This window comes from Balaenoptera physalus (genome assembly GCF_965194825.1).
Source record: "Balaenoptera physalus genome assembly, chromosome: 3".
Classification (NCBI taxonomy): domain Eukaryota; kingdom Metazoa; phylum Chordata; class Mammalia; order Artiodactyla; family Balaenopteridae; genus Balaenoptera; species Balaenoptera physalus.
Genome location: NC_138890.1, coordinates 17,142,488 through 17,167,926, shown reverse-complemented (window position 1 = coordinate 17,167,926; position 25,439 = coordinate 17,142,488). Strand labels below are relative to the sequence as shown.

Below are 25,439 nucleotides of genomic sequence, written 5' to 3'. Positions count from 1 at the left end.
CCACCTCTGCTTGTAGTTCTCTCTCAGGCATCTGTTCCCCGCCCAGACAGGAGGCGGTTAAAGCATCGGCTGATTAGGGCACTCTTGCATATTCAGGCCGGGAGGAGGGAGGGGTACAGTAGTTATAATTGGAATGTGGGGTGAGCCTGTGGTGGCAGAGGCCAGTGTGGCATTGCAACAGCCTGAGACGTGCTGTGTGTTCTTCTGGGGAAGTTGACCCTGGCATTGGTGGGCTTCACAGGCTCCTGGTGTGTGTGTGTGTATGTGTGTGTGTGTGGATAGTGACCTGTGCTTGCATACAGGATTCTTAGTGCCTGCAGCAGCAGCATTAATGTTTCATGCCTGTCTTGGGGTCCAAGCAGCATTAGTGTTTCATGCCCGTCTCTGGGGTCCACAGCTCACACATGTCTCTGCGGTCCATGGCTCACACCCATCTCTGAAGCTCATTTAGGCAGTGCTCTGCCTTCTGTGGGCAGACGGGGAAGGAACCCCTTCTCCTTTCACACTCTGAAACAATGGTTTCTTGCCTCTTAGGCAGGTCCAGCCTTTATCCTGGACTCCCTTCTGTCTAGCTGTGGTGCACTAGCCTCCTTCAGGCTGTGTTCACACAGCCAACCCCAGTCCTCTCCCTGGGATCTGACCTCCGAAGCCCGAGCCTCAGCTCCCAGCCCCCACTCACCTCGGCAGGGGAGCAGACAAGTCTCTCAGGCTGGTGAGTGCTGGTTGGCACTGATCCTGTGGGAATCTCTCTGCTTTGCCTTCTGCACCCCTTTTGCTGCACTCTCCTCTGAGGCTCTGAAGCTTCCCCCGTGCCCACCCCCCATCTCCGCCAGTGAAGGGGCGTCCTAGTGTGTGGAAACATTTCCTCCCTCATAGCTCCCTCCCAGAGGTGCATGTCCCATCCCTATTCTTTTGTCTCTGTTTTTTTGTTTTTCTTTTGCCCTACCCAGGCACATGGGGATTTTCATGCCTTTTGGGAAGTCTGAGGTTTTCTGACAGCATTCAGTAGGTGTTCTGTAGGAGTTGTCCCACATGTAGATATATTTTTGATATATTTGTGGGGAGGAAGGTGATCTCTACATCTTACTCTTTTTTTAAAATAATTTTTAAAATTAATTAATTAATTAATTTATGGCTGTGTTGGTTCTTCGTTTCTGTGCAAGGGCTTTCTCTAGTTGCAGCAAGTGGGGGCCACTCTTCATCGCGGTGCACGGGCCTCTCATCATCGTGGCCTCTCTTGTTGCGGAGCACAGGCTCCAGAAGCGCAGGCTCAGTAATTGTGGCTCACGGGCCTAGTTGCTCCGCGGCATGTGGGATCCTCCCAGACCAGGGCTCGAACCCGTGTCCCCTGCATTGGCAGGCAGACCCTCAACCACTGCGTCATCAGGGAAGCCCCACATCTTACTCTTCTGCCATCTTGAAGGTCCCTCCCTGTGTTTTCGTTTTCATTTGTCTCCAGGTATATTTTTTATTTCATCTTTGATTTATTCAGTGATCCATTGGTTGTTTAGTAGCATATTGTTTAGCCTCCACATTTTTTTTGTTTGTTTGTTTTGCAGTTTTTTTAATAGCTGATTTTTAGTATCATAGCACTGTGGTCAGAAAAGATGCTTGATATGATTTCAGTGATCTTAAGTTTACTGAGACTTTTTTTGTGGCCTAGCATGTGATCTGTCCTGGAGAATGTTTCTTTTGCACTTGAAGAGAAGGTATGTTCTGCTGCCTTTGGATGGAATGTTCTAGATATGTCTATTGAGTTCATCTGGTCTAAAGTGTCACTTAAGGCTAGTGTTTCCTTATTGATTTCTGTCTGGATAATCTGTCCATTTATGTAAGTTGGGTGTTATAGTCCCTTAATATTTTTGTGTTACTGTCAATTTCTCCCTTTATGTTTGTTAATATTTGCTTTATGTCTAGTTGCTCCTATGTTGGGTGCATATATATTTATAATTATTATATTTTCTTGGATTGATCCCTTGATCATTCTGTAATGTCCTTCTTTGTCTCCTGTTACAGTCTTTGTTTTAAAGTCTATTTTGTCTGATATAAGTATTACTATCTTGGCTTTCTTTTGATTTTGATTTGCATGGAATACCTTTTTCCATTCCCGCACTTTCATTCTGTGTGTATCTTTAGCTGTGAAATGAGTCTCTTATAAGCAGCATATATATGAGTCTTATTTTTCTATCCAATCAGCCACCCTGTGACTTTTGATTGAAGCATTTAGTCCATTTACATTTAAAGTAATTAGGTATGTACTTATTACCATTTTGTTAATTTTTTGGGAAGGTTGTTTTTGTAGTTCTTTTTGTTCCTTCCTTCTTTTGTTCTCTTCCCTTGGATTTGATAACTATCTTTAGTGTTATATTTGGATTCCTTTCTCTTTTGTGTGTGTATCTATTATCAATTTTTGGTTTGTGGTTACCATGAGGTTTATATACAGCAATCTAAAGACCCTGCATTTTTACTGCCCTCTCCCACAATGACTGTTTTTGACATCATATTTTATACCTCTTTGTTTTGTGTGTCCCATAACTACTTATTGTGGGTATAGATGATTTTACTACTTTTGTCTTTTAACCTTCATACTAGTTTTATACATTTTTTTCCCATGCTGCATAGCTTGTAGGATCTTAGTTCCCTGACCAGGGATTGAACCTGGGCCCTTGGCAGTGAGAGCACAGAGTCCTAACCACTGGACCACCAGGGAATTCCAATTTACATGGTTGATTTTGTTACTTTATATTTGCTTTTACCAATGAGTTTTTCCTTTCACAATTCTCATGTTTCTAGTTGTGGCCTTTTCTTTTTTATTTAGAGAAGTCCCTTTAGCATTTTTTGTAAAACTGGTTTGTTGATGCTGAACTCTTTTAGCTTTTGCTCATCTGTAAAACTTCTGATCTCTGTATCAAATGTGAATGAAAGCCTTGCCTGGTAGAGTATTCTTGGTTGTAGGTTTTCCCCTTTCATCACTTTAAATATATTGGGCTACTCCCTTCTGGCCTGCAGAGTTTCTGCTGAAAAGTCAACTAATAGCCTGGAGTTTCCTTATACATAACTTGTTGCTTTTTCCGTGCTGCTTTTAATAGTCTCTCTTTATCTTTAACTTTTGCCGTTTTAATTACAGTGTGTCTTGGTGTACTTCTCTTTGGGTTGATACTGTTTGGAACTGTTTGTGCTTCCTGGACCTGGATGTCTGTTTCCTTTTCCAGGTTAGGGAAGTTTTCAGCTATTGTCTTCAAATATGTTCTCTGCTCTTTTCTCTCTCTTCTTCTGTGACCCCTATAAGGCAAATGTTTAGTATGCTTGATGTTGTCTCAGAGGTCTCTCAAACTGTCCTCATTTCTTTTTATTGTTTTTTCTCTTCAGCTTTAGTGATTTCCACCACTCATCTTCCAGCTCTCTTATCTGTTCCTCTGTATCATTTAATCTACTGTTAATTCCTTCTAGTATATTTTTCATTTCAGTTATTGTTTTCTTCATCTCTGTTTGGTCCTTTATATTTTGTAACTCTTTGTTAAAAACTTCTAACTTCTCACTCTTTTCATCCATTCTTCTCCCGAGTTCTTTGATCATTTTTGTGATCATTACCTTGAACTCTTTTTTGGGTAGATTGCCTATCTCCACTTCACTTAGTTCTTATTCTGGGATTTTATCTTGGTCCTTCATTTGGAACATGTTCCTTTGTTGCCTCATTTTGCCTAATTTGCTGTTTTTATTTCGATGTATCTGGTAGGTTGGTTATGTTTCCTGACCTTGGATAAATGGCCCTTTGTAGGAGACATCCTATGCAACCCAGCAGTGCACTCCCCTCTGGTCACCAGAGCTATATTCTCTAGGAGTGCCCCTTCATGGGTCCTTCTGTTGTGGCAGGCCCTTGTGTGTGGGTGGTCTGGTAAGTGTGGCTGGCCCCCAGTCGGTTGGTTGCCAGGCTCTGCCTGTGAGGAGGCTGCTGGCTGCTGGTTGGCAGAGCCTGGTCTCCAGGCAGCTGGATGAGGAACCCCAGAGGGTTCTGAGGCTAGTGCTGGCTCACTGGTAGGTACAGCTGGGTTCTGGGGTGGGTGGTTTTGGGGTCAGGTTTCCTGGATCTAGTGTTGGCCTGCCAGTGTGTGGGGCTGTTTCTTGACTTGTCTGACTGCAGTCTCTGGAATGTCCTAAAGCTGGTGCTGACCTGTTGGTGCATGCAGTTGGATCCTGGGTGGCTGGCTCAGGAGTCCAGGGTATCTTAGAGCTGGTCTTTGCCTGCTGGGGCTTGAGTGTTCCTGGGGTTGGTGCCTGCCCATTGGTGGACAAAGCTGAGTCCTGCTGCTAGTGCCAACCCACTGGAGGGCAGAGCTGGGTCCTGGGGTCTCTGGCTGCGGGGAGCTGGTGGTTTTGGAGCTTGTGTTGTCCTGCTAGTGGGCTGGGCTGGTTCCTGACACAGCTGGCTATGGGGTCCATGGTGTCCTGAAGCTTAAGTCGGCCTGCTTGTGGGTGGAACCAAATCCTTGGGCAGCTTGCTGATGGATCCAGTGTGTACTAGAGCTGGTATTGGCCTGCTGGTGGGTGAGGGCAGAGCCCATGGGCTCCTGGGGCTAGTTACAGCCTGTTGGTGGGTAGGCTGGGTCCTGCCACGGCAGGCTGTGGGGCTGGTGTCTGCGCACTGGTGTGTGAGACTGGTCCTTGGGCTAGTGCCATCCTTCTGGTGGGTGAAGCTGGAGCCCAGGTGTTCTGGGACTAGTGCCAGCTCACTGGTGGGTGGAGCTAGGTCCCAGGGTTTCTGGCTGCAGGGCCTTAGGGGTCCTGGAGTTAGCGGGCAGGACTTGGGTCCAAGGGGTCCTGGGGCTGGTGTCTACCCACTCGTCAGTGGAGCTGGGTCCTGTGGTCTCTGACTGGGGGGCCCTTGGAGTCCCGGGGCTATTGCCTTTGCAGTGGTGTGTGGGGTTGGGTAGTGGACCCTATGGTGGGGAGGGTTGTGTCCCAGGGTAGCTGTGGGTTCAGGGGGTCTTAAGACCATCTGCCGTTAGTGGATGGTGCTATATTCCTGCCCAGCTAGTTGCTTGGCCTGAGGCATCCCAGTATTGGTGCTGACCCCCTGGTGGATGGGGCTGGATCCTGGTGCTAATGAGTTAGAGGGAGGACTCCAAGATGGCACTTGCCAGCACCAGTGTCCTTGTGGTAGAAGGAGCTCCCCAAAATGGGTGCCTCCATTATCTGTGTCCCCAGGTGAGCTCCAGTTGCCTTCTGCCTCTCCAGGAGACTTTCCAAGATCAGCAGGTGAGGTGACCCAGGCTCCTTTCAAATTACTGCTTCTGCCTTGGGTCCTGGAGCATTTGAGATTTTTTTTGTTGTTTGTTTTTGTGTTTTTGCTGCACCACACGGCTTGCAGGATCTTAGTTTCCAGACCAGGGATTGAACCTGTGCCCTTGGCAGTGAAAGTGTGGAGTCCTAACCCCTGCACCTCCAGGGAATTCTCTGTTTATTTTGTTTTGTTTTGTTTGTTTGTTTTTGGCTGTGTTGGATCTTCATTGCTGTATGCAGGCTTTCTCTAGTTGCAGAGAGCGGGGGCTACTCTTCATTGCGGTGCATGGGCTTCTCGTTGCAGTGGCTTCTCTTGTTGCGGAGCACAGGCTCTAGGTGCGCGGGCCTCAGTAGTTGTAGCATGCGGGCTCAGTAGTTGTGGCTTGTGGGCCCTAGAGCGCAGGCTCAGTAGTTGTGGCACATGGGCTTAGTTGCTCCGCGGCATGTGGGATCTTCCAAGACCAGTGCTCGAACCCATGTCCCCTGCATTGGCAGGCGGATTCTAAACCACTTGCCACCAGGGAAGTCCACATGTGAGATTTTATGTTCTTCCTTTAAGAGTGGAGTCTCTATTTCCCACAACCCTCTGGGTCTCCTGAAAGTAAGCCCAGCTGGTTTTGCTTTTTTTTTTTTTGCTCCATTGGGTCTTCCTTGCTGCGTGTGGGCTTTCTCTAGTTGTGGTGAGTGGGGTCTACTCTTTGTTGCAGTGCACAGGCTTCTCATTGTGGTGGCTTCTCTTGTTGCAGAGCACGGGCTCTAGGCACATGGGCCTCAGTAGTTGCAGCACACGGGCTCAGTAGTGGTGACTTGTGGGCTCTAGAGCATGTGGGCTACAGTCGTTGTAGCACATGGGCACAATAGTTGTGGCACGCGGGCTCTAGAGTGCAGGCTCAGTAGTTGTGGTGCCCAGGCTTAGTTGCTCTGTGGCATGTGAGATCTTCCTGGACCAGGGATTGAACCCATGTCCCCTGCACTGGCAGGCAGATTCTTAACCACTGCGCCACTAGGAAAGTCCCTATTTTTTAAAATTTATTTTTTATTTTTTTGGCCACACCACGTGGCTTGCGGGATCTTAGTTTCCAGACCAAGGATTGAAACCGTGCCCCCTGCAGTGGAAGCATGGAGCCCTAACCACTGGACCACCAGGGAATTCCCAATACTTGTAGATTTTTAAAATGTAGGTAAGGGTACAAATACAGCAAGCATCAAACCTTGTAATTCATCCAGGCTCTGTCCAATGGCAGAGATCAAGTGATGCAAATTCAGATCTAGTGCCATCATTGAAATATAATCATTATGGGGAGAATCAAGTCAGATGCAAATGCCGAGTTCTGAGAGAGAGAGAGAGAGGGAGGGAGGGAGAGAGCGAAAGAATGCACAAGCATAGTTGAACTAAGCAGACTGCGGGTCACAGCATTCTGGAAAGAGAGTGTGTGTGTGTGTGTGTGTGTGTGTGTGTGTGTGTGTGTGTGTTGTGGGAAGGGGCACAAAGCAGGGCTAAGATACTGGAGAATTCAGACAGCCAACAGATCAGCATCAGGCTGCATTTGGCTTCAGGGAACAAATCTGCAGATCTGCAGCTCTTCTGCAAACCGTTATAGTTTCTAGAATTAAGTTAGCTTTAGTTAATTTAAGATTTTGGCTGATCTCTATTTTGCTGGGGTTCTGATAGGAATTGCATTAGACTTACAGAGCATTTTGGGGAGAACTAACCTGTTCTGTGAAGCAGGGTGATAGTCTTGGCCCCAAAAGTTCTGTGTGGCCATGGTGGGCCTGTCCACCCACCCCACGGTGGATCTTCTGTTCTCAGAGCTCCTGTCCTTAAAGTGCTAATAAAGTGCTTTAAAGGTCTCATCAGGGAATCTTTGCCAACAATGCCCTCTGGTCACAGTTTTACTGACTTTCAGTAAGAAGATGACACCACATGGGCCAGCCTGGCAGTAGCTGTGGCCAGGTGTGGTCCACAGTTCCTGGGATGTCCCTGCATCCTGATCACATGTCCCTGGCGAGGTCTTGCCCCCATGCCCCTGCTTGCCAAGTTGGTGTGGAACACATAGCTCCACTGTGCCCACCCTCATGGGCCCTGAGGGTGCTTGCTCGGGCAGTGGGTGGAGCTTTGGTTTGTTCTTGGTGCTTAGGCTGTTAGCTGCCCCTCTGAGGGTCCCCCCTGCCCTTGGGGCCCTTGGGGAGCAGCCCAAGTATGTGTACACCAGTTGTCATAGAACAGACTACCTGGGAGGAGGGTAGGGGCTCTGCTAGGAATGCACTGCCTGGGAGGGGGAGGCTCTATAGGCACCACCAGACTGGAGGTCACCAAAAAGTAACTGGTGGACATGGCCAAGGGGTCCAAGCAGCTTGGACCCCACTGTTCCCTATCCCCCTCTATATCAGAAGTCGTGTTTCTTCATCAGCTGCTTCTGGTGTTTACTTTGCCCTGATGCAACCTGGGTGTGGGGTAAGGGACCAGGAGAGAGTGAACTGCATTACTCCATGGGGGTGAGAGTGGGGCCAGTGCAGGCGGGTACTTGGGAATGGGGGCTTGCCTGGGGAGCAGGGGGTGGGCACTGGGGTGGCAGGGGTGGGATTTTGGAGGCAGGAGAGGGCACTTAGGATAGGAGGGGATTGGGGGGGGTGGGCGTTGGGGGGGATGGGGGCAGGAGAGGAGGGGCAGGGGCAGGGGCAGGGTTCAGTGGTGTTTTCCAGTCCCTGGAACAGTCAGGGAGCGAACCCAGTTGTGAGTCAGCTCTCAAGTAGGTAGGATCCCTTCAGGAGACATCCTCGGCTGACCTGGCTGAGTGGGCGAAGGTGGGGACGGGGACGTGGTGGTAGGGGGACGACAGTGGGAGAGGGAGGCTGGAAAAGCAGGAAGAAGTTGTTCTAGGAATCAGTGAAAAATGGCAATTCAGTTTTTTAAAAAAAACTTTTACGTAAAAATTGTGGTAAAAAATATATAACGTAACAATTAACATTTAAACCATTTTTAAGTGTAGATTCCAGTGTCAACCACATTTACATTGTTGTGTAAACTTCACCGCCATCCATCTGCAGAACTTTTTCATCTTCACAAACTGAAACCTGTCCATGTTAAACAATAACTCTATTCCCCCCAGCCTGTAGTACCTACCCTTCTACTTTCTGTCTCCATGAATATTTGACTCCTCTAAGTCACTCATGTAAGTGGAATCATTCAGTATTTGTCCTTTTGTAACTGGCTTATTTGACTTAGCATAATGTCTTCATGGTTCATCCATGCTGTAGCACGTGTCAGAATTTCCTTCCTTTTTAAGGTTCAGTAACATTCCATTGAATGGATGGACCACAATTTGTTTATCCATTCATCCATGGATGGACATGTGGGTTGCTTCCAACTTTTGGCTATTGTGAATAATGCTACTATGAACACAGGTGTGTAAATATGGGAATTCAGGTTTCAACACAATCCTAGACAGCATTCCATGTGACCTTCATCACCTCCATAGGAGAGGTGGAAATGATCAGTCTAGAATGGGCCTGACCCCCCACGTGGGGACACATAGCCAGGCTCTGGGTTTATGATCTTACCACTGTGGGGAGTTTAGGGAGAGTGTTTAGAAACTGTAATTAGAGAAAGACAATATATGTTTATTTTTTATTTTTTAATTTTTAATTTTGGCTGCGTTGGGTTGTAGTTGCGATATGCAGGGTCTTGGTATCTTTGGTTGCAGCACGTGGGCTCTTTGTTGCATTGCGCAGGCTTCTCTCTAGTTGTGGTGTGCAGGTTTCTTTTCTCTCTCTAGTTGTGGTGTGTGGGCTCCAGAGTGCGTGGGCTCTGTAGTTGCGGCATGTGGGCTCTCTAGTTGAGGTGCGCGAGCTCAGTAGTTGTGGAGCATGGGCTTAGTTGCCCCACGGCATGTGGGCTCTTAGTTCCCTGACCAGGGATCGAACCTGCATTCCCCTGCATTGGAAGGCAGATTGTTTACCACTGGACCACCAGGGAGGTCCCGACAATATATGTTTTTGTTCCTGCAGCCCATCACAAGTGCTGTGCTGGAGTGCATGCAGGAAATTTTGGGTCCATAGGGTAGGTTCATCCTACCACAAGGGAGTTCTGGGTTGGGGGCTGACGGATCAGAATCAGTGTTTCTTCAGTTTGATTTAATACTCCAATTGGAAATGGTATTGTGCATCCTCTGCTAGTCAACCACCATTGTTTCTTTTCTGTACAGTGTCTCAATCCTTTGTTCATTGTCTCTGGGGGCCTTTATCTTCTCCTAGTTTTTATAAGAGTTATGTGTGAATTTTGAATACTAGTTCATCATCAGTTGTATGCCTTGCAGATATTTTCTCTCAGTTTGGGACTCGTCTCTAACCATTTTTTCTTTTTCTTTTTTTCCCTCCAATTTGTAACATGAACACATGAAAATGTAAAACACATTGGTGAAAGTAAGTATATAGTCATATTTAAGATACACTAATGCTGTAATGTGTTGTATTAACAACTTAACTCTAGAATAAAGGTTAAAGGACAGAAATGTTAAAAATAGATGTAGCTATAACAATTTGTTAATGGATACACAATATTAAAAAAAGTAAATTGTGACACCAAGAAAAAAAATGTGGTGTGGGGAGTAAAGGGTAGAGCTTTTGTATGTGGATGAAATTGTGTTGTTATCAGCTTAAAATAGACCGTTATATCTAAAAGATGTTTTATATAAGCTTCGTTGTAACCACAAAGCAAAACCTACAGTTGATTCACAAAAGATAAATAAAAAGGAATCTAAGCATACTACTATAGAAAATCAATTCACAAAAGAAGATAGTAAGATGGGAAGAAAGGAACAAGGAAACTACAAACAGCCAGAAAACAATTAAGATGGCATCAGTAAGTCCTTACCTATCAATACAAACTTTAAATGTAAATAGATTAAATTCTCTAATCAAAAGGCATAGAGTGGCTGAATGAATATAAAAGAGACCCAACTATATGCTGCCTATAAGACACTCACTTTAGATGTAAAGACACACACACACACACAGACTGAAAGTGAAGGGGTCAGGAAAGATACTCCATGGAAACCAAATGAGAGCAGGTAGTTATACTTATATCAGATAATACAGACTTTAAACCAAAATGGTAATGAGACAAAGATGGTCATTTTATAATGATAATGTGGTCAATTCATCAAGAATATATACAATCATAAATATATACACACCCAACACCAGAGCACCTAAATATATTAAGCAAATCCTAACAGATCTGAAGGGAGAAATGGACAACATTACAATAATTGTATAATAATAATAATAATAATAATAATAACAACACTTTCAACAATGGATAGATCATTCAGACAGAAAATTAACAAGGAAACATTGGATTTGAACCTTAGGACAAATGAACCTAATAGACATATACAGAACATTCTCACTTTTTAAATGTCTTTTTAGGATAGAAGCTTTAAATTTTAACACAGTTAACTTTTCTCAATTTTTTTTTAGGGTGCATGCTTTTCGTACCTTGCTTTAAAAATTCCCACCACTCTGAGGTCATGAAGTTGCTGTCCTATACCAGATTCTAAAACTTCTGCTGTTGTACTTTTCACACTTAGGTTTTAATCTACCTGGCATTGATGTTGATGTGTGGTGTGAGGTGGAGGTTAACTTTAATATTTTCCTGTTTATGTAACCAGTGGTCCCAACCCTGCTCACCAAACAATCCATCTTTTCCCACTGACCCACAGTGTGCTTGGTAACCCCCACAGGTCTACCCATGTGGGTCTGTCTCTGGGTTTTTCATTCTGCTCCACATGTTCTAGTGTTCTATCTGTCCATCCCTGTGCTAGTACCATGTTGTCTTAATTACTGCATCTTGAGGTTAATTCTTAGAACTTATATGTCTCTATAGCAAGCCAAGACCTTGAGATAGCATCTTGGCTATTTTTTTTAAATTAGGGTATAATTGACATACAACATTATATTAGTTTCGGGTGTACAATATAATGATTCAATATTTTTATATATTGTGAAATGATTACTACAACAATCTAGTTAACATCCATCACCATATATAGTTACAGATTTTTTCTTGTAATGAGAACTTTCAAGATCTACTTCCTTAGCAACTTTTTTTAAGCAGATAATTCTATTTATTTATTAAAATTTTAAAAAATTAATTAATTAATTAATTAATTAATGTTTGGCTGCATTGGGTCTTCTTTGCTGTGTGCTGGCTTTCTCTAGTTGCAGCGAGTGGGGGCTACTCTTCGTTGCAGTGCGTGGGCTTCTCATTGTGGTGGCTTCTCTTGTTGTGGAGCACGGGCTCCAGGCATGTGGGCTCAGTATTTGTGGCTTGTGAGCTCTAGAGCACAGGCTCAGTAGTTGTGGCTCATGGGCTTAGTTGTTCTGTGGTATGTGGGATCTTCCCGGACCAGGGCTCGAACCCGTGTCCCCTGCATTGGCAGGCAGATTCTTAACCACTGTGCCACCAGGGAAGTCCCTCCTTAGCAACTTTTAAATATGCAATACAGTATTATTAACTATAGTCACATGGTGTACATTATAGCCCCATGACTTATTTATTTTATAACTGGATGTTTGTACCCTTTGACTCCCTTCACCTATTTCACCCCCCTACCCCACCTCTGGCAACTCCCAATCTGTTCTCTGTATCTATGAGCTTGTTGTTTTTTTTAAAAATTAGATTCCACATATAAGTGAGATCATGCAGTATTTGTCTTTCTCTGCCTGACTTATCTCACTTAGCATAATGCTCTCAGGGTCTATCCATGTTGTTGCAAACAGTAAAATTTCTTTCTTTTTTATGGCTGAATAATATTCCATTGTATATAAATACCACATTTTCTTTATCCATTCATCAGTTGATGGACACTTAGGTTGTTTGCATACCTTGGCTATTGTGAATAATGCTGCAGTGAACATGAGGGTGCATTATATATATTTGAGTTAGAGTTTTCATTTTCTTTAGATAAATACCCAGAAGTGGAATTGCTGGATCATATATATGGTAGTTCTATTTTTAATTTTTTTGAGGAATCTCTATGCTGTTTTCCACAGCAACTGCACAGATTTACATTCTCACCAACAGCGCACAAGGATTCTGTTTTCACCACATCTTTGCCAATACTTTTTATTTCTTGTCTTTTTGATAATTGCCATTCTAACAGGTGAGAGGTGATATCTCACTGTAGTTTTGATTTGTATTTCCCTAATGATTAGTGATGTTGAGCATCTTTTCATGTGTATTTTTGGTCATCTGTCTGTCTTCTTTGGAAAAATATCTATTTAGATCCTCTGCCCACTTTTAAATTGGATTGTTTGTTTTTGCCATTGAGTTGTATGAGTTCTTTATATATTTAGGATATTAACCCCTTATCAGATATATGATTTGAAAATATTTTCTCCCAATCAGTAGATTGCCTTTTCATTTTGTTGATGGTTTCATTTGCTGTGCAGAAGCTTTTTAGTTCAATGTCGTCCCACTTGTCTATTCTTGCTTTTGTTGCCTTTGCTTTTGGTGTCAAATCCAAAAAATCATTGCTAAATCCAGTGTCAAGGAGCTTACTGCCTATGTCTTATTCTAAGAGTTTCAGGTCTTATATTTATGTCTTTAATCCATTTTGAGTTAATTTCTGTGTATGGTGTAAGACAGTGGTCCAGTTTTATTCTTTTGCATGTGGCTGTCCAGTTTTCCCAACACCATTTACTAAAGAGACTGTCCTTTCCGCATATATATTCTCAGCTCCTTTGTCATAAATTAATTATTCCTGGGCTCTCTACACAGTTCCATTGATCTATGTGTCTGTTTTTATGGCTTTATCCTACTGTTTTTTTTTTTTGTTTTTTTTTTCCCTTTCACCTGAATTCCTCTCCCCCTATTGATTTTTTTATTTTATTTTATAATTTTTTTTTTATGGCTGTGTTGGGTCTTCGTTTCCGTGCGAGGGCTTTCTCTAGTTGTGGCAAGCGGGGACCTCTCTTCATCGTGGTGCGCGGGCCTCTCACCATCGCGGCCCCTCTTGTTGCGGAGCACAGGCTCCAGATGCGCAGGCTCAGTAATTGTGGCCCACGGGCCCAGTTGCTCCGCGGCATGTGGGATCCTCCCAGAGCAGGGCTCGAACCCGTGTCCCCTGCATCGGCAGGCAGAACCTCAACCACTGCGCCACCAGGGAAGCCCTATCCTACTGTTTTGATTACTATAGCTTTTACTATAGTTTGAAATCAGGGAGTGTGATGCCTCCAGCTTTGATCTTCTTTCTCAAAGATTGCTTTGGCTATTTGGTGTCTTTTGGGTTCCATACGAATTTTAGGATTGTTTGTTCTGTTTCTGTGAAAAACTCCATTGGATTTTTTAAAAAATAGGGATTGCATTGAATCTATAGATTGCTTTGGGTATGGGTATTTTAATAATATTATTTTTTGCAACCCGTGAGCATGGACTATCTTTCCATTTATTTGTTGTCTTCTTCAACTTTGTTTTCATCAGTGTGTTATTGTTTTCAGTGTACAGGTCTTTCACTTTGTTGGTTAAATTTATTTCCAGGTATTTTTTTCTTTTTGGTTCAATTGTACATGGAACTGTGTTCTTAATTTCTCTTTCAGATAGTTTGTTATTAGTATATAGAAATGCAACAAATTTCTGTATGTTGATTTTGCTTCCTGCAACTTTACTAGCATCTTGGCTATTCTTGGCACTTTGATTATTTATGTGAATTTTAGAGTCAGATTGTTTACAATCTGTTCACACACACTTGTGCACACACACACACACAATAGCATTTTGCTCAACATTGCATTAAATTTGTAGGTCAAGTTGGGGAAACTGCCATCTTAGTGTTATTGAATTTTCAAATCCATGAACATCATGTATCTCTCCATTTGTTTAGGCCTACTTTGATGTCTTTCACAACAGTTGTATAATTTTCCTAAAGTTCTTATATATCTTTCGTTAAATTTGTTCATGTGTTGTTAAAAATAATTTTGATACTGTTGCAAATGGTATCCTTGTGAAACTGCATTTATGTAAATTTTTGTTCACAGATGTATAGAAATAAATTTGCAAATGAGTCTTTTCTGTAAGTGATTTGGAGCTTTTTCTGTAGACAATCATATAATCTGAGGTGAACGAGAATTTTGTTTCTTTCTTGCAATCCCTACACCTCTACCTTTTTCCATGTCTTTCTATGATGGATTGAGTTGGGTAGAGATGTGGTACCACACCCCATTTTTGATCTTAAGAGAGATGCCATTGTGATTTTATCACTTGGTCTGATTGTTGCTGAGATTTTTTGGTAGATATCCCTTTTCAGGTTAAGATAGTTCTTATAACTGGAAGTCCTAGTTTGCTAAGTTTTTTAAAAAATCATGACTGGTTGTTAAAGTTTATTGATTTTTGGGGGGATATGAATTGAAATGATGATTGTGTTTTCTAGGAATTTATCCATAACATCTAAGTTTTCAAATTGTTGTAATAACATTGTTCATAATATTATACTGCTTTAAAAATAATCTATAATAAAGTATAGTTGATATGTAATAAACTGCATCCATTTAAAATACACAATCCAATGAGTTTTGGAAAATATCCTATTTTTTAAAAAAATCATGCTGTTCATTAAAAAAAATCTTATAACTGAACATTTGTACATTTTAACCAATATCTCCTCTTTTCCTCCATCCTCACAACACCTACCAACCATCATTCTATTCTCTGTTACTATGAGCTCAACTTAAAAAAAATTTTTTTTAAGATTCCACATATAAGTGATACCATACAGTATTTGTCTTTCTCTTTCTGACTTATTTCACGTATCATGATGCCCTCCAGCTTCATTCATTTTGTCACAAATGGCGGGATTTCCTTCTTTCTTTTTGGCTGAATAGTATTTCATTGTATATGCATACCAAATTTATTTATCCATTCATCAGTCGGTAGACTCTTGGGTAATTTCCATGTCCTGACTATTGTGAATAATGCTGCTGCAATGAACATGGAGGTGCAGATATCTCTTTGAGATGTCGATTTTGTTTTCTTTGGATAAATACCCAGTAGCGGAAGTGCTGGATCATATGGTAGTTCTATTTTTAATTTTTGAGAGTCCACCCTACTGTTTTCTACAGTGCTGCACCAATTTACATTCTGATCAACAGTGCACAGGGGTTCCCTTTTCTCCACATCCTCACCAACATTTGTTATCTCTTGTAGTTGGATGGTAGCCATTCTAACAGGTGTGAGGTGATATCTCGTGGTTTTGATTCATATTTTTGTGATGATTAGTGATGCTGAGCATCTTTTCATGTGTCTGTTGGCCATCTGTATGTCTTCTTTGGAAACATGTCTTCAAGTCCTTTGCCAGTTTTTAATCAGATTGTTTGTGGTTTTTTGCTATTGAGTTGTGAATTCATTATATATTTTGGATATTAACCCCTTATCAGATATATGGTTTATAAATATTTTCTCCCATTCTGTAGGTTGTCTTTTCAATTTATTGATTGTTTCCTTTGCTATACAGCAGTTTCTAGTTTGATATAGTCCCACTTGTTTGTTTTTGCTTTTGTTGTTTGTGCTTTAGGTGTCACTCAAAAAATCATTGCTAAGACCAAGGAGAAATTTTCCTATGCTTTCTTCTAGGAGTTTTATGGTTTCAGGTCTTATATTTATGCCTTTAATCCATTTTGAGGTAATTATTGTGTATGATGTAAGATAGTGGTTCATTTTCATTCTTTTGCATGTGGATGTCCAGTTTTCCCAACCACATTTATTGAAGAAACTGTCCTTTCTCTATTGTGTGTTCTTGATGCTCTTGTCAAAGATTAGTTGACTGCAGATGTGAGAGTTTACTTCTGGGCTCTTGATTCTGTTCCACTGGTCTTTTTTTAAAATGCCAGTACCATTGCTGTTTCAATTACTATAGCTTTGTAATACAGTTTGAATCTTCTTATCTTTTCAATCTGTGCAGTGTTTGTAATTCTGCTATCGTTTCATTCCTAATGTAGGCTATTTGTGCCATCTCCTTTTCTTGGTCAGTCTTGACAAAGGTTTGTCAAGGAAGCAACATGTAGTTTTATTTATCCTCTCTGGTTTCTCTTTACTCTTTATTCATTAATTTCTGTTCTTATCATTATTCTTTCATTCCTTATATGTTCTCTGTGTTGGTTTGATGATTCTTTTCCTAGCTTCTGAAATTAGATGATTAACTTTTAGATTTTGGCCTTTCTTTTCTTCTACTCTAAGCTGTTAAGGCTGTTTCTTTCTCAACAGTATCCCATTGGTTTGACAGGCCATGTTTTTGATACATTTTGGTTCTAAATATTTAAAAATTTCCATTGCAATTTTTTTAGCCCTTGAGTTATTTAGAGGTGATATCTAAATGAATGGAGCTTGTCTTTGTTTTGTTGTTGCTGAATTTTAACATTCTGGTCAGAGGACATCAACTATGTTATGCCTTTCCTTTGAAGTTTATGGCTGCCTGCTGAATTGAACCTTTTCAAATGACCTCTGAACTTCAGTTACTATTTTCCCACAAAGCCAATTTTGTTTGCTGGTAATATAGCTGCATCAGTTTTCTTTTGGGTAATATTTGCCTTTTCTGTATTTTTCTGTTCTTTTTCTTTGAACTTTTTAATATCCTTATGTTTTAGGTGTGTTTCTAATGAAAAGCATTATTTAGATTTTTCTTGTTGTTATTCATCCCCCAAATCTTTTCTGTTTGGCCAGAATACGTATATGCATGTGTGCATGTATACACACACATATGTACGTTAACTCTGGGTCTATTTCTACACTCGCACCCACAGCCATTAGTTTATGAACTGTGAGTCTTGAACTCTGTTGCTCAAAATCATTGTGTTCTTTCTTGTTTAGTGCTGTTGCTTTAGACTTATGTCCTGCACCAATCAGGGATTCCCTGGGAGCTTTTCAGCCTCAGAATTATTTTAACTCCTAAAAACTTTCCCACAGACCTCAAAGAGCTTTAGTTCCTGTGTGATAAATCTATTGATATCAAAACTGAGAAAATTTTAAATGTTTATTAATTCATTTAAAATAATAATAAGCCCATTATATGTTAATATAAATAACATATTTTTAATGGAAAACCCCTGTATTTTCTAAAACCAACAAAAAACAAAATGTAGAGACAAGAGTGGCATTTATTAGTGTGCAAATCTCTTTAATACCCAGCTTCATACAGGACAGCTGAATTCTCTGCTCTGGGGTCCTGCAGCCTTGGGACAATGTCACACTGGTGAGAGAGTGAGAGTGAAAGAGGCAACATGGAAACTGTCCGTACTGCTAGGTGTCTTGAAAGGGTTTCAGGGACCCACAAGTTGGTGGGACCACACTTTGAGAACCACGGCACTATAATATTTCTACTCTGATCAGCTTTTTATATTTGAGCTCTGATTAAGACTTCATTGAAAGAAACAACTCTGAAGGCAGGTTGAAAAGTGCAGGGTGAAGGGGAATGCCTGAACCCCAGGCCTGGCACTCACTACTGCAATGAGGCTACTTCTGCCATCAGCCCAGATGGACCAGCCTTGTGGCCTTCACCTTGGCCTTCCTGGTGACCCTCACCATAGCCATCAGTTGGCTTTCACCTTGATCTTCACCATAGCCCTTGCCTTGGCCCTCATTGTGGCCCTCACTATGGCCCTTACCTTGACCATTACCATGACCCTCACTGTGGCCCTCACCTTGGCCTGGCCATGACTCTTACCCTAACCCTCACCCCAGCCCTGCTCAGGCTCGGCCTCCTGCACAGCACACTTGGGGGGCTGCTGCTTCTCCTGTTGTTACAGGTTTTCTTTGTTCTCATGAGCCAGGCTGCATGCTGTCCACACTGTTCAGAGTTGGGACACAAAACACCAATTTAGGCAGCTCTGGGTCTTCTCCTGGCTTTGGCCCTCCTAACATCTCTTCCTGACTGAGTTCTCCAGGATTCTGCTGTTCAGGCCCCCTCTCCTTGTCACGCTTGGCTCCCTCTGCCCAGGGCTGCATCTCCTGGAAGATCTCCCTTGTGGAGTTCCATGAGCAAAGCCCATTGGCTTTGCTTTCCTCTTTTAAAACTTACCTTATTGTTATTTTTTAACTGCAAATGGGATGTGTGCCTGTTGAATACAATTTAATGGCACAGAAGCACATAGAGTGAAAAGCCTGTGTCCTCCCTTCCACCCTCCTGAAAGTCACCATAATCAGCCATCTGTGCTCACTTTCAGACAATTCTGTGCACTTACAGACATAGATTTATTTGTATGTTTGTACCCACACACAGTGTTTTGTGTTGTACTTTTCCAAGCTTAAATGGAATTGTGTCCTCTATGTTCCGCAACTCACATTTCTGCACTGGGTACATGTGTTGTGAAGGCTAATTTCATGTGTCAACTTGAGTAGGCCACAGGGACCCCAAACATTTGGCCCAACATGATTCTGGGAGTGTCTGTGAGGGTGTTTCTGGATGAGGTTAACCTTGAATTGGTGGACTGTATAAAGCAAATGGCCCTCCCCATTGTGGGTGTGCCTCATCCAATCATTTGAAGGCCTGAATAGAACAAACAGGTGGAGGAAGAGGCAACTCTTCTTGTCTATTTGAGCTGGACATCAGTCTTCTGTCCTTGGACTTGGACTAGAATATTGGCTCCCGTGGGTCTCCAGTTTGCCAACTCAGATGCATGTATGTGTGCGTGTTGGTTTTGTCTCTCTAGAGAACCCTGATACTGGTGTCTTCCCATGTCAGTGGGTGAGGACCTCTTGCATTCTTTCTATGACTGCATCCTGCGTTCGCCAGGTATGTCCTGCAATTTATTTGATTCTCCCCCCTGGCAATTGAGTTTGTTGACAATATTTTGCTGCCATGTACCACCTTGGACATCCTTGTATCTGTATTGTAGTGCACATGTGTAAGAATTCCTGCAAATCACATATGTGGCAGGCATCCTTTCTGAAGTTTGTTTTTGGTATCTTCTTTTGGGCAGCCATCATGAATTTTATTTTATTGTTATTATTTTGGCCACGCTGCACGGCTTGCAGGATCTTAGTTCCCTGATCAGGGAATGAACCCAGGCCACTGCACTGAAAGTGTGGAGTCCTAACCACTAGACTGCCAGGGAATTCCCCATCATGAATTTGAATGTAGTCAAAACAATTATTTTCCTTTTAAGATGTCTGTTGTCTTATGTTTTGTTCAAGAAATTTTTGCATATATATGTTCTCAATTTTCTTCTAAAAATTTCGTGTTTTTTTTTTTTTTGGCTGCACCACATGGCTTGCGGGATCTTAACACCCTGACCAGGGATCAAACCCAGGCCCCAGCAGTGAAAGCGCCAAGTCTTAACCACTGGACCGCCAAGGAATTCTCATGTGTTGGTTTTTTTTTTTTTTTTTTGAGGGATGTACATTTTATTGTAAACCTTAAATACTCCTCAGACAGAACACAATGTCTTCAGTCTCGGCTCTCACGTGGCTTACAGAGGAAACTGTGATTTTTGGATTAGGGGCAAGGAGAGGGACAGCACGGAGGATGAGTACTTAGTTTGCCAAAAGGACCCCCTCACGAGTGCTCCTCAGCCAGCTTATCAGCTTTTGCCACAGCTCTTTCAATGGGTCCCACCATATAGAAGGCCTGTTCTGGGAGATGGTCATATTCACCTGCCAAAATCTTCTGGAATCCTTTGATGGCCTTCTTTAGGGGTACCAGCTTCCCCATATGACCAGTAAAGACCTCAGCCACCTGAAATGGCTGAGACAAGAAACGCTGTATTTTCCATGCATGGGACACAGTTAACTTGTCTTCCTCAGAAAGTTCATCCATACCCAGGATGGCAATGATGTCCTGGAGGGATTTGTAGTCCCGTAGGATCTTTTGCACCCCACAGGCAGCATCATAATGCTCATTGCCAACAATGTTGGGATCCATGATGTGAGAGGTGGAGTCCAGAGGATACACAGCTAGCTTTCTGCCCAGTTCAGCGATAGCACGGGACAGCACAGTGGTAGCATCCAAACGGGCAAAGGTAGTGGCAGGGGCAGGGTCAGTCAAGTCATCAGCAGACACGTAGATAGCCTGTACAGAGGGGATAGATCCCTTTTTGGTGGTGGCGATTCTTTCCTACATGGTACCCATGTCAGTGGCCAGGGTAGGCTGATAACCCACTGCAGAAGGGATTCTGCCCAATAAAGCAGACACCTCTGAGCCAGCCTGGGTGAAGCAAAAGATGTTATCAATAAACAGCAATACATCTTGACCTTCTTGTTCTCTGAAGTATTCAGCTACAGTCAGACCAGTCAGAGCTACCCGGGCCCGAGCACCAGGCGGTTCATTCATTTGACCATACACCAGCCCGACCTTGCAGGTAGCATCTTTTAAGTTGATAACACCAGACTCAGTCATTTCATGGTATAAGTCATTGCCCTCGTGGGTCCTCTTACCAACACCAGCAAATACAGAGTAACCACCATGGGCTTTTGCAACATTGTTGATTAACTCCATGATCAGTACTGTCTTGCCAACTCCAGCACCACCAAAGAGCCCAATTTTGCCACCCTGGGCATAGGGAGGCAGCAGATCCACAACCTTGATACCAGTAGCAAGAATTTCCTGCTCAGCACTCATCTCCATGAATTCAGGAGCCTCAGCATGAACAGCAGCAAATTGTTTGGTTTCAATGGGACCTCTCTCATCAATAGGTTCTCCAATGATGTTGGGCTTCCCTGGTGGCGCAGTGGTTGAGAATCTGCCTGCCAATGCAGGGGACAGGGGTTCGAGCCCTGGTCTGGGAAGATCCCACATGCCGCGGATCAACTGGGCTCGTGAGCCACGATTACTGAGCCTGCGCGTCTGGAGCCTGTGCTCCGCAACAAGAGAGGCCGCGATAGTGAGGCCTGCGCACCGCGATGAAGAGTGGCCCCCACTTGCCACAACTAGAGAAAGCCCTCGCAGAGAAACGAAGACCCAACACAGCCATAAATAAATAAATTAAAAACAAAAACAAAAAACATTTTCATCACCTCAAAAGGAAACTCTATACCCATTAAGCAGTCACTCCCCATTCTCCTCCCTCAGACCCTGGTAACCACTAATCCACTTTCTGTCTCTGGATTTGCCTGTTCTGAACATTTCATATGAAGGAATCATATAGTATATGGCCTTTTGTGTCTGCCTTCTCTAACTGAGCATAATGTTTTCAAAATTAATCCACATTGTACATGTTTCAGTATTTTATTCCTTTTTATGACTGAATAGTATTCAATTGTAAGGATAGAGCACATTTTGTTTATCCATTCATCAGTTAATCAGTTAATGGACATTTGGGTTTTTTCCACTTTTTGGCTATTGTGAATAGTTGCTGTGAAAGTTTTTGTGTCGACATGCTTCAGTTTTCTTGAGTACATACCTAGGAATGGAATTAAAGGGTCATATGGTAATTCCATGTTTAATCCACTTGAATTTTGTGTATGACACTATATTAGTTTCCTAGGGCTGCTGTAATAAATTACCACAAATTGGGTGGCTTTAAAACACCAGAAATTTATTCTCCTAGAGAAGTACAAAGTCAAAGTGTCAGTGGGTCAAGCTCCCTCCAGAGGCTCTAGGGAAGGATGCTTTCTGCCTCTTTCAGCTCCTGGTGCCCCAGGAGGTCTGGACTTGTGACTGTATCACTACAATCTCTGCCTTTGTCTTCACAAGGGCTTCTTCCTTTGTGTTCCTACATCATCTTCCCTCAGGCATGTTTGCCTCTGGGTCTACATTTCCCCTTATAAGGATACTAGTTATTGGGTTGGGGCCCATACTAATGACCTCTTGATTTGATTGCATCTGCAAAGACTCTACCTCTAAATAGCTCCCATGCACAGATTCTGGGGGTAAGGACTTTGACATATCTTTCTCTGGGGATACCATTCATCCCATGATAGGTGCAAAGTAGTGATCTCGCTTTCATTTTTTTCAGAGGAGAGCTGGTTGTCTAGAAAATTCTTCCCAGTCCTCTGTAGGGACATCTCAGTGTCTGAATGTGCGCAGGCCAGTTTCCAGGCTCTCTATTCTTCTCTTTTCTTCTATTCTATTCTTGAGCCACTGTCTTGTCTTGATTACTACAGCTTCCTAATTGAGCTCTCACATCCAAGAGTCAGTGGTTAGAAAAATAGGGTCTGTTTCTTGCTTGGACAGCTTTCTCTGTTCTTGTGACCCTTTTATATGTGTTAACCTTGGCTTTGGCCATTGAAGGTCCAACAGTGACCACATGGAGGCCCTGGAACAGCTTTGTGGTATGCCCTAGAAATGACTTTGTCCAGAGCATGTCCAGCACAGCCCTGGGCCGAGATGACAAGGATGTTATATGAACTGATGCCCAGAATGTAATGCCCAGGAGAAAATAAGTTGGAGTCTTGAAGCTCTTTGGAAAGGCCAAAGATATGGGGGTTGAGCTGAAGAAACTGAGTGACTTTGTAGCAAAGCCATGGCTGTGAAAAGGTCCAGTTTCTAACCATGATAAAAGGGCAAGATTGCCACGTTAAGTCACCCAGTTAATTGTGGCCCTTAATTTCTACTCTAGGAATTTGTGCAGCCCTAATATTAGCATTTGCAGGGAGGGAAGGCAGCTGTTGGGGGCAGGAGGCAGTTCCATGGTGACTCCCAAGCCCCATGGGCTCTAATTTTAAACCATGAGACAGGGAGGGAGGGCTCACAACTGTACTGCTGACACCAGTACAAGGGCACCCAGAAGTTCATTTTCCTTGGACACGTCAAAAAGATCTTCCACAAGCCTTTTCAAAGGTTTGGCAAATACTTTTGGGCCAAAAAAATGTTTTTCACATACATTCCCTGACATTTATTTCAGTGGATACAGGATATATTATTAAAATCCTTGTATCACTTTAAATTGTTTAAATTCTTTTTTTAAAAAATAAATAAATTTATTTATTTATATTTATTTATTTATTGGCTGCGTTGGGTCTCTGTTGCTGCACGTGGGCTTTCTGTAGTTGCAGCGAGTGGGGGCTACTCTTCATTGCAGTGCACGGGCTTCTCATTGCGGTGGCTTCTCTTGTTGCGGAGCATGGGCTTTAGGCACGTGGGCTTCAGTAGTTGTGGCTCGCGGGCTCTAGAGCACAGGCTTAGTAGCTGTGGTGCATGGGCTTAGTTGCTCCTCAGCATGTGGGATCTTCCTGGACCAGGTCTTGAACCCCTGCCCCCTGCATTGGCAGGCGGATTTAACCACTGCGCCACCAGGGAAGTCCCTAAATTTTTTAAATTCTTATATCAGTGTTGCTTCCTGAAACTCTCAAAGTACAGGATCATTTTTGGACTTTCACCCAAGTTAGTCATCACAACTGAATTCCTCTTGAACACTGTGAAAAAACCTCCAGGACTGATGAGAGAATTTCTAGAATTTAACCAATAGCATTACAATTCCCCCAGCAGGTGGCCTAAAGCATTGCTCAGGATTTGAAATCAATTTTAATGATAGTTACTAATTTGAATAATAGTAACATAATTTCAAGCATGTTGTATTTACTTTAATGTTCTGATTTGGCGTTTTTTAAGATCCTGTTTTGTTTGATACGCTGTTTTGGCAGCAGATAATGATTTACCCAGGAAGTCCACTCTTTGCTACCTATCTCCACTGCCTTGTAGCAGTCATGGTTTCTGATGAGAAATAAGCTGTAAATCATATTGGGCTTCTCTTGTATGTGGTGAGTTGTTTTTATTGTGCGTATATTAGTGCACTTAATGGTGTCCCACATTTCTCTAAGAATGTCTATTTTTCTTCATTCTTTATTCTCCCTGTTTTTCGGATTGCATAGTCTCATCAGACTCTGTCTTCAAGTTCATGTATTCTTTCTTTTGCCATTGACATCTACCATTGGACCCCCCTAGTGTGTGTTTCATTTTATAATTTCTATCTTTTTACTGCTGTTCTCTATTTAATGAGACATCATCATGAAACCTTCCTTTACTTCTTTCAGCATGGCTTCCTTAAGTTCTTTGAACAGTTATGATAGCTTCTGTGAAACTTTGTTTGTTAAGTACAACATCTGGTCCCTCTCACAGTTTCTGTTGTCTGTTATTTTTTTCCTGCATAGGGGTCACTTTGCTGTTCTTTGCATGTCTCAAATTTTTCGTTGAAAGCCAGATGTTTTAGGTAATATATTTTGGTAACTCTGGATACTGATTCCCCTACTTTTTCTCTGGGCTTGTTTTTGCAGTTGTTTGCCTATTTATTTGCTTAGTGATACAGCTAGCCTCTTTTAGTAAGTCTATTCCCCGTCAGTGTGAAGCCTTTGGTGTCACTCCTCAGAGGGTGCAATTTAAGCATAAGCAAAGTCACCCTGGGATGCAGGGATTTTTCAGAGGGCTCTCTGACTATCTCTTTCCTGATCCCTCCATTAAGCTGTTTCAGTTGATATCACACCCAGCTGTTGGGCTCCACTAATTGTTGGCTGACTGGTCTGCTGTTTTCAACAATGCCCATAAACTGCTGCACAGTCTTCTGGCTAGTGTTCAGTTTTAAGGCCAGTCTCTGACGTTTGTTCTTACCCCAGGAGGTTCTTCTTAGCTGTCTCTTTCCATGGTTCTCTCTGGTGAACTGGCTTTGTTTAGCTTTTTGCTCTTAATTAAGAGGAGCTACTGTTTTCAAGAGCACCCTGAGGCTTGAACATTCCTGCACTCTGTTTCAAATGAGGTCAGTTCCTTTGTGGAAAGCTTTGGAGCCCTCTGTGAACTGCCTTTCCCCTGGGAAGAATCTCTGAGCCAATGCTCTGGTCAGCGGCAGCCTCTGGTCTTCTTGATATGCTTCTCCTGGTGTGGAACCTCTGCTCTATGCGTGATCTGGGGTAGGGATAATCAGGACCCCCATATGTTCGGTCTACCATGCCTCCATTCAGTGAGTAGGCACTGCATAGAGGAAGGGTGCCCCCAAACTCTCAGCCACACTCACCAGGAATTTAGCTGCTTCAGCTTTGGAGCTGGAGGGAATGAGAAATGCTGGTGGCCTGCCCTCTTGGTAAGATACCATACCCCCTGATCAGGAGCTGAAGGGAGAGGGAGCCCCATCTTCTTGGCCATACCCATCCCAGGTGGAGTTCTGTCAAGCAGAGCTGGGGGGCATTTGGGTAAATCACCTCAGACTCTTATCATTCTTACCAAGTTTTAGTAGATTTTCTT

At 42.9% G+C, this 25,439-nt stretch overlaps 2 protein-coding genes across 6 annotated transcripts in view; one reads left to right on the top strand and one right to left on the bottom strand.

Annotated features, from left to right (window-relative positions):
• Nucleotides 1-25,439, top strand: part of IBA57 (iron-sulfur cluster assembly factor IBA57) — a 78,699-nt gene that overhangs the window by 47,487 nt on the left and 5,773 nt on the right. Inside the window, exons 4-5 of one of the 5 annotated variants that reach the window (XR_014261836.1) lie at nucleotides 18,982-19,064; nucleotides 23,820-23,968. The exons of 2 other annotated variants lie outside the window; for them this stretch is intronic. Coding sequence is in view for 2 of the 3 variants with exons in the window: in XM_082455135.1 (XP_082311261.1) it covers nucleotides 18,982-19,064; nucleotides 19,569-19,610 (125 nt within the window). In the remaining variant the exon portion in view is untranslated. Of the gene's footprint in view, nucleotides 1-18,981; nucleotides 19,065-19,568; nucleotides 20,505-23,819; nucleotides 23,969-25,439 lie in introns of those variants that run through there. 2 more of the 5 variants (XM_082455135.1, XM_082455132.1) reach the window with 2 other exon arrangements.
• On the bottom strand, nucleotides 19,827-23,003 carry LOC309656984 (ATP synthase subunit beta, mitochondrial-like; the record flags this gene model as incomplete). Its single annotated transcript, XM_082453979.1, is given in 3 exon segments — nucleotides 19,827-20,384; nucleotides 20,388-20,986; nucleotides 22,961-23,003. Coding segments are annotated over 3 exon segments (1,200 nt in total).